The sequence below is a fragment of the Carlito syrichta genome, unplaced genomic scaffold (genome assembly GCF_000164805.1).
Source record: "Carlito syrichta isolate Samal-C Ts95f unplaced genomic scaffold, Tarsius_syrichta-2.0.1 Scaffold302566, whole genome shotgun sequence".
NCBI classification, from domain to species: Eukaryota; Metazoa; Chordata; class Mammalia; order Primates; family Tarsiidae; genus Carlito; species Carlito syrichta.
The window spans coordinates 149,078-157,431 of record NW_007246662.1 but is presented as its reverse complement, the minus strand read 5'-3'; the positions used below and the strand labels follow the sequence as shown (position 1 = coordinate 157,431).

Below are 8,354 nucleotides of genomic sequence, written 5' to 3'. Positions count from 1 at the left end.
TTATGGTGGCTTTGCTCTTGATGTAATATCAGCAGTTCTGTATAATATAGACCCACATTAGTTTACATTAGTTTATTACAGCAAACCCCATTCTTCCAAGTCTTGTTCAAGGCCCACTTTACTTACTAACCCAGGACTTCTGTGCATATTAGATTGAAGGGTTTTCTTGCTCCCTTGGTATTTGATAAAAATTTATGACTGTGTGTGACTGTAAGCTCTCTGAGAGGAGGGACAGGGACGCTGTAGCCACATTCCATTCTGCACAAGGCAACAGGTCAAGCCCAGAACTACTGGTCGCCCAATGACTCTATCATGTTCTCACCAGGGGGAATCAGGCAGTGGGGGCATGTGGGTGTCCAGCAGCCCCTCTGCATCTCCTTGGGCCCCACAGTGACAGGACCCTGAGAGGATGCTCTTGTCTTCTTCTCTCACAGTAGTACTCTGACCACTACCGAGGCAACTGTCACAGAGCCAGGTACTCAGCCAAGACTGCAGGAACTTCTGTGTGGGCACTGTGGTCAACACAGGGCCTCATGGGGCATGGCTGGGGTGCTTTCTGTGTGGAGGGTGGGGACTGCAATATGTCGGTCCCCAGAGGTCAGGGCTACAAGCGAACGATGCCAGCAAGGTCAAAGGGCCAGCTTCTCAAAAAAAGGATGAGCAGGGAGGCAGGGCTGTTCTTGGAGCCCAGAGACAAACGTGCCACGGTTTTCAGGACAAGGACCCCACCCTTGCTGCCCAGAGGTGGCAAGTGGCATTGGACAGAGACCCAAATGAAGCAAGCCCAGGACGTAGCAGGATAGGTTTGGTCAATGAGTGAACCGAGGCTTTAATCATGAAGAACAAGGCAGCGGCAGGCATCACCTGGAGGCCTGGGACTCCCACTCACCAAGCAGTTAGTTGGGAGGGGTGGGACACAGCCTCAGGGTCTCAGAGCAGCAGTCCCAGCAGGAGGAGGCTGGCAAAGGCCAGGGAGAAGAGGGAGGCTTTGTGGTTGGTGGTCGATGAAAACTTGGGGTTTGCACACTCAAACTTTTGGAAGATAACACCTCCCAGAGTCTTGTTTCCACCATTCAGAAACTGGCAGATGGAGTTACTGATGTCTGAGCAACCTTTCAGCACAAGATTTTTGGACATGGTGTCTGTGAATGCAAAGGAGACAATGAGGACCCCACATGGCACTTTGTCCTTCTATGTCACCTGCTTTGGGGTCCCCCCACCTTTCCAGTGACCTGCTAGAGCAGCCCTGTTCCTGACACCCACACCAGCGAAGGGAGGCCAGGGTCGAGAGTACCAAATGGTAATAGCAGCGGGATTGTGGTAGTCAGGGGACCAGACCACCTCCTCCACCTAACCCTGGAGGAAACTGAGGTTCCCCGAGGTGACTCTCCAGCCCAAACTTGAAACTGCAGGTCAGAACTGGACCCTGGACTTTCATCTCCTGTGATCCTGCTAGAAGGCAAGCAAAAAAGCCAGGGACAGGCTTGAAAGGCAGCGCTCTGCCTTCAGTCCTGGAGGGGGTTGTCGCCCTAGGCTCCCTCTCTTCTTTCAGGCTTGGTTTCAAGTCCTGCTGCTCTCTGGACAAGAATCCTCCCTGCCTGAGTTTTCCCTGATGAGAAGGCCAAGCAGCCAGAAGGGATGCAGAAGACCATGGCCTGTCTCACCCCTTGATTCAAGTTCTGTGGTGTTTAACCATGTTTTCAGATTCAGATTATAGAAAAAGGCCTAGGGCATTTGCGCAGAAAATGTGGCCATGACTGCAGCTACTTTTTTATTTTATGTATTTATTTATTTGTTTGTTTACTTTGAGTCAGAGTCTCACTCTATCACCCAATTGGAGTGCAGTGACAGGATTATGACTCACCACAGTCTCTGTCTTTCGGGCTCAGGCAATTCTCCCACCTTAGCCTCCCAAGTAGCTGAAACTACAGGTGCATACCATCATGCCTGGTTAATTTTTTTAAATTATTTTGTAGAGGCCAGTCTCACCACGTTGTCCAGGCTGGTCTCAAACTCCTGGGCTCAAACAATCCTCCTGCCTAAGCCTCCCAAAAGTGCTGAGAGTGTAGGCATGAGCCACCATGCCCAGCTAACAATAGCTACGCTTATTGAGCACTTACTGTGTGTCCTTATTGCGCTGCCAGCTACAATTCAAACCACCCTGGGAGACAGCAGCTTACAGAAGACAAGGACAAGTACAAGGAGGAGGCACTCTCAGAGGTGAAGTGACTCCACTCTCACTACTGTTAGAAGTGGAGCTGCATTAGTCCAAAGCTGACACTAAACTTGTTCTAAAAGGAGTGAGAAACCTCCAAATCGCAGTAAAGAAAGCAATTCCTTGCTGTTTCACAGCAAGCATCAGTGCTGAAGACTGAGTTATACTGAGTTGGGAAGATGTATTGCTTGGCACATATCTACAGTATTTTTTTAAGTGATCTTGGACAAAAACAAGCCCCCCCCAAAAAAAAAATCACACTACATTTATGGTGGATTTGATCCATCTGGCTTTCAGTTTTAGTCAAACTCTGTGGGGAAAAAAAATCCATCTTTTACACCAGACCTGGGAACAAGATGAGGAGAGAGAGAAAGTTCTTCTGACACCAGTGCTGTCCTAGGATGCAACTTTGAAATTAAAAATCATAGCAATGGAAACATCCCAGAAGTGTTGAAAGTAAAAAGAGACTTAAATGCATATTACTAAGGGAAAGAAGCCATTTTGGAAAAGTTACATATTGTATGATTCCTGCTATAGGATAGTCTAGAAAAGGCAAAACTGTAGAGGCAATAAAAAGATGAGTGGATGTCAGGGGTCAGAGGGGAGGGGAGGATGAGTAGGTTGAGCATAGAGGATTTGGAAGGCAGTGAAGACACTCTATGGTAGTATCACAGTAGTGGATATATGACATTATACATCTATCCAAACTCATGGAATGTACACCACCAAGAAGGGGAACCCTAGTGTAAACTATGGACTATGGAGGATAATGATGTGGTTCATAGATTGTAACAAATCTCCGGTGGCAATTTCACAGGGGGAGGATTATGCATAGGTGGGGACAAGAGTGGATAGGAAATTTCTATGCCTTCTGCTCAGTTTTGCTGTGAGTCTAAAACTGCTCTAAAAAATAGAATTTATTTTAAAAAGTTAAAGGTTCAGGATAAGTGTGATACTTGGCCCACTGAAAAGTCCATGATTATAGTTAAGCATTGATGTCTACTACTATAATTGACATTCAACAAAAATTAAAGCCAAATTGTACCTGGATGTTGGTGTTCTTAAACACCTGTTATTCTTTCTTTCCTCCTGGGCCACCACTGTCCCACTTTCCTAGCCTCCCTTTCAGTCAGCGGCTACATGACCGGGTCTGTGAATGCGTTCACTTCTAGGCCTAACCCATAAACACCTGCCTACCTACCTTCCTTCCTTCCTTCCTTCCTTCCTTCCTTCCTTCCTTCCTTCCTTCCCTCCCTCCTTCCTTCCTTCCTTCCTCCATTCCCTGCGGCTGGTGAGCTGTCAAGTCCTGGGGGAGTAGGGCCAGAGCTGCAGAAGTAGCCCAGGCCCTGGACTCTGTCATGAACTGCTCCATGAGCAAGACATGCACACCTGTTACATTGAGCCAAAGGATTGTTCTTCAGTAGCAACTAACTAACTCTAACTCTAACTAATAAATGTATTATCCTTTAACTATTTGTGCAAATGTTGGAAATTTGTATTTCATAATGGCTAGCATCAAATTGCTTTTGAAGAAAAGTATAACTGGTTGGACTTTAAAGCCCAATTTGACTCCTTCTGCCAGGTGATTTAAGCCCCCATAAGCCAGCACCTCTCAGGGACAAGAAGAGAAGGAAAGTGTACGTATAAAAGGACATTAAAGTTGCACCCACCCACACCTACAGAAAGATGGCGACCTAGCAAAGAAGTAAGGTCAGGAGTGGCATGATACACTTGGACAAGCATGGCTTGCTGACAAGAGAACTGACGGGAGAACAGGAGACAAGAGAAGGGCAGCCCAGGAGAAACAGTTTTGGACTAAGAAGGCACAAATAGCAACCAGCTCAAGGCTGTATTAATAGCCTCCTGATGTCAAAGACATTATGACACTGCTCCCCCTGACCCTTCTGTATTTACCCAGTACGTATGACCCAAGACTCCACAAGCTTTCTACTCAAGTTTCATAAAGGAATTAGAGCTCCAAGACATACCATTCTCGAATTGTGCAAGTAGATAGACACATCGTTCATCTTTATAACACTTCCGGGTTGTCTCGCTACAGGTAGTTTCATTAGGCCCATGGCAAGCAGGGCACTCTGTGTTGCTGACCGTGTTTTTCAATGGAGCATCTGGGTAGAGTAAGAATCATTACTCAGGATGGTGTTATCACACAGAACATGGTACTGCCCTGGAGGAAGGGAATGGGCAAGCAAAGAAACCACCAGAGAAATCCTGAGAAAGACCAATTGCGTCCCTTAGCATCTCAGATCTGGCTTTGAAACACTGTGTCCCCCTAAAATATTTTCTACATGCAGCCTTACAGGTCTGCCTTAACAGATCACCCAGTCTTTATGAACTGAGGTCCATAAATGTGTCAGGGTATGAACTGAGAGGGGAAGGTAAGATTTTGAGCTAGAACCAACCGATAGTCCACATCAACATTAGCCAGCTCTTCTGAACATTAGCCAACAGGTGTGCAACTATCTGAACAAATGAGCACAGGCTCTTATTTAACAATATGACTAGAAAAGAAAATTATATTGAGACTCAACTCTTCTCTTAATTAACTGTGTTTTGTGAACATGGTCAATGCTTTACTGACCACGTTTTCTCTTCCTCAAAAAGAGAGATTTGGTCTGGATCAGCAGTTCTCACATTGTAGTCTGTACCCCTGAGTCTCTGAGACCTTTTTAGGGAGTCCACAATTTTCAAAAACAATTTCAAATCAATTTTCATGATAATACTAAGATGTTATTTTCCTCTTTTAGTTTCTTTCTTCATAAGTATACAGGGGAGTTTTCCAGAGACTACCTGATGTTTGAGACTGCAACAGACTAAATGCACAAGCAAATTTGCAGATCCAACTGCCTTTTGTTAAGCTGGAAACTTAAGTGCTTTGCAAAAAATATAATAATAATGCCACTCTTCTCACCAAATAGTTTTGTTTCAGAAAATACAGTTGTTTCTATGTAAAAATATTATGAATGTTAGTGTGTAATTGGTTTATTGTGTTATTTTGAGCAAACTGATTAAGATTTCTAAATTTTCTTAGCTTTAATTTCTTTTTTTTCTTTGAGTTGGAGTCTCACTTCATCACCCAGGCTGGAATGCAGTGGCACGCTCACAGCCACCCCAGCATTGACCCACTGGGCTCAGGCAATCCTTCCGCCTCAGCCTTCCAAGTAGCCGGAACTACAGGAGCGCTCTACCACACCCAACTAATTTTTTTATCCACTGTAGAGATGAGGCCTCACTAAGTTGCCCAGGCTGTTCTTAAACCCGTGGGCTCAGGCAGTTCTCTCACCTCGGCCTCCCAAAATGCTGGGATTACCGGCTTGGGCCACTGCTCCTGGCCAGCTTTAATTTCTAAGACAGTAAATATTAATAGATGGAGTTCGCATAAACAAAAGTTCTTCAGGGTCCTTAATAGTTTTTAAGACTTAGCGTCTTAACAGAGTGCCTAAAATCACGAAGTTTGAGAACTGCCAGTGGGCATCTGATGCCTGCCCCCTACAACTTGGCATGCTTGTAACATCTGTCTTTACTAAGAAGGGGGGACAGCATGGTAGTATTGCTAGCTTGTCTGACTTGTGTCTTACATAATTGCTATAAGTCAGACTTTGATGTTACCCAGACATGCACTGAAGTGTCTAGACTGAGGAGTCCACCTAAGGGCAAGGAGCACAGAAGGAAAGCAAGGGCCAGGGTTGGGAGGACTCTGGAGGGGTGCCTGCATGACCACACTCACCCAGGGAGTTGCTGGCATTGCCGCACTCCTTTCCTTGGCAGCACTGGCTTGCAAAATGGAAGCGGCCGTCATCCGAAACGTGCACTGTGAAGGCTGTAGTATTTGTCTCTTCAGTGCAGTTCTCCGCTGAGCAGGACATTTTCTGGTATAACCTGATATCTCCCCCTACACAAAGGCAAACACAGACGGTCAGGCCCTAGTAAGAGAGACACAGGGAGGATGGGGTCGCTGAATAGCGCCTGCTTCAGGCAAAGGCAGATAATGCAACTTCCACCAAAGGCAGTTTTAGAGATGCTGAAGAGGGCTTACTGCAAAGAAAAAAACTATTCCCCATCAGTTAGCACCTACTTTCATCAGGAGATTATTAGAGATGCAGGTTAAATCCCTTGAGACCAACAATCAGTCTTAAAAATCTCTAAAAATGTATCAAACAGACATGCTGGACTTTACATGCAATATGACATCCACAGCACCATCTACATGTTCCTGCCTAAATATTAAACCTGAATCCAATCAAGCTTCTAGCTAGAGCTAATATAGTAGCCACTCACGATATGTGCCTATTTCTGTTTAAATCTGATTAATTGAAATTAAATTGAAAACTAAGCTCCTCAGTCATACTTCCGTATTTTAAGTGCTCAATAGCCACATGTGACTACTGCATAGGAGAGTGTTGATAGAGACATTTCCATCATTGAAGAAAGTACTACTAGGCAGTACTGACCCAGTTTACAGTCCTGGAATACCAGGAACAGGAGAGCAAGCTAAATGATACCACAAGGAAGAAATCAGCCAAAGTCAGAATATGGGACAGCCACAGGACAAATGGCCCATTTCTCCAACAAAGCAGTGAGATTGCACAATAAGTGATTAAGCTGTTATGAAAAAAATAGACTTAACAAGACCTAACAGCAGAATGTGATGTAGGGATTTGGCTGCTAATTTCATACAATGAAGTCTTTGAAACAACTGAGAAATTCTTAAGATGACATGGGACTTAGAAGACATTAAATTACAGTTAATTTTCTTAGGTATGATAATAGTATGTGTCTTCGTCCATTTTATGTTGCTATAACAAAATACTGGGTAATTTATAAAGAAGAGAAATGTGTTTCTTACAGTTCTGGAGACTGGGAAGTCCAATATCAAAGTGCCAACATCTGGTGAGGCCCTTCTTGTTCCATCATCCCATGGTGGAAAGGCAAGAAAGGGCAAGAGAAAGCAAGGGCATGAGGGGGCCTGACTCACTTTTATCAGGAACAATGATGGCATTAATCCATTCATAATGGCGGAGGCCTTGTGGCCTAATCAGCTCTTAATAGTCTTACCTCTTAATACCATCACAATGGCAACTAAATTTCAACATTCATTCAACATTCAACCCATAGTGGTATGACAGTTGTGTAAAACAAAACAAAAAAAATCTTACTAGGGATGAATAGTAAAGTATTTATCAGGAAAATGACAGATGACATGTTTACTTTAAAATAGTATGGTAGAGGCTAGGTGCTGTGGCTCATGACTATAATCTCAGCAATTTAGGAGGCCAAGGTGAGAGAATTGCTTGAGCACAGGAATTCGGGACCAGCCTGGACATCATAGCAAGACCCCATCTCTACAAAAATAAAAATAAATAAAATAATAAAATAAAATACTAAGGCCAAAAAAACAGCAAAATGTTGATAATTGCAGATACAGGACAGTGGTTACATGGCAGTTCATTAGACTCCTCTTTCTTCTTTTGTGTATGTTTGAAAATGTTCTTATAAAAGGGAAGAACTAATTTACAATCTCACCAACAGTGAATGAGTATTCCCTTTTCTCTACAACCATGCCAACATGTGTTGTTCTGTGACTTTCTCATAATAGCTATTCTGTCTGATGTTAAGGAGATATCTCATCATGGTTTTAATTTGCAGTTCTCTGATAATTAGTGATATTGAGTATTTTCTCATATGTTTTGTTGGCCTCTTGTGTGTCTTCTTTTGAGAAGTGTCTGTTCATGTCCTTTGCCACTTTTTGATAGTATTGTTTGCTTTTTTCACTTTGAATTGTTTGAGTTCCTTGTAGATTCAGGATATAGTCCTTTGTCTGAAGCATAATTTGCAAATGCTTTTTCCCATTATGTAGGTTTTCTGGGAGGAGGCTTAGGGTTCAGAAATTACCTATTAGATATGAGGTTCACTACTTGGGGAATGGGCCACCTGAGACCCAATCTCCACCACTACACAATTTGTCCATGTAACAAACATGTACTGTATCCTGGACTCTAAAATTTTTTTTAAAAGAAAGAAAATACATTTATATTTTAAAAATGCCAGGCTTGGTGGCTCAGCCTGTAATCCCGAGCCTTTGGGAGGCTGAGGTGAGTGGATTGCCTGAGCCCGCGGGTTC

The 8,354-nt window shown here is 43.8% G+C and overlaps 1 protein-coding gene across 1 annotated transcript in view; it reads right to left on the bottom strand.

Moving 5' to 3' along the window:
- Positions 1 to 930: 930 nt before the first annotated feature.
- LYPD8 (LY6/PLAUR domain containing 8) overlaps positions 931 to 8,354 on the bottom strand; it is an 8,914-nt gene continuing 1,490 nt past the window's right edge. The window contains exons 3-5 of the mRNA XM_008056877.1: positions 5,961 to 6,125; positions 4,204 to 4,341; positions 931 to 1,142 (exon numbers count right to left, since the gene is read on the bottom strand). Coding sequence (XP_008055068.1) covers positions 931 to 1,142; positions 4,204 to 4,341; positions 5,961 to 6,125 — 515 coding nt within the window. The remainder of the gene's footprint in view (positions 1,143 to 4,203; positions 4,342 to 5,960; positions 6,126 to 8,354) is intronic.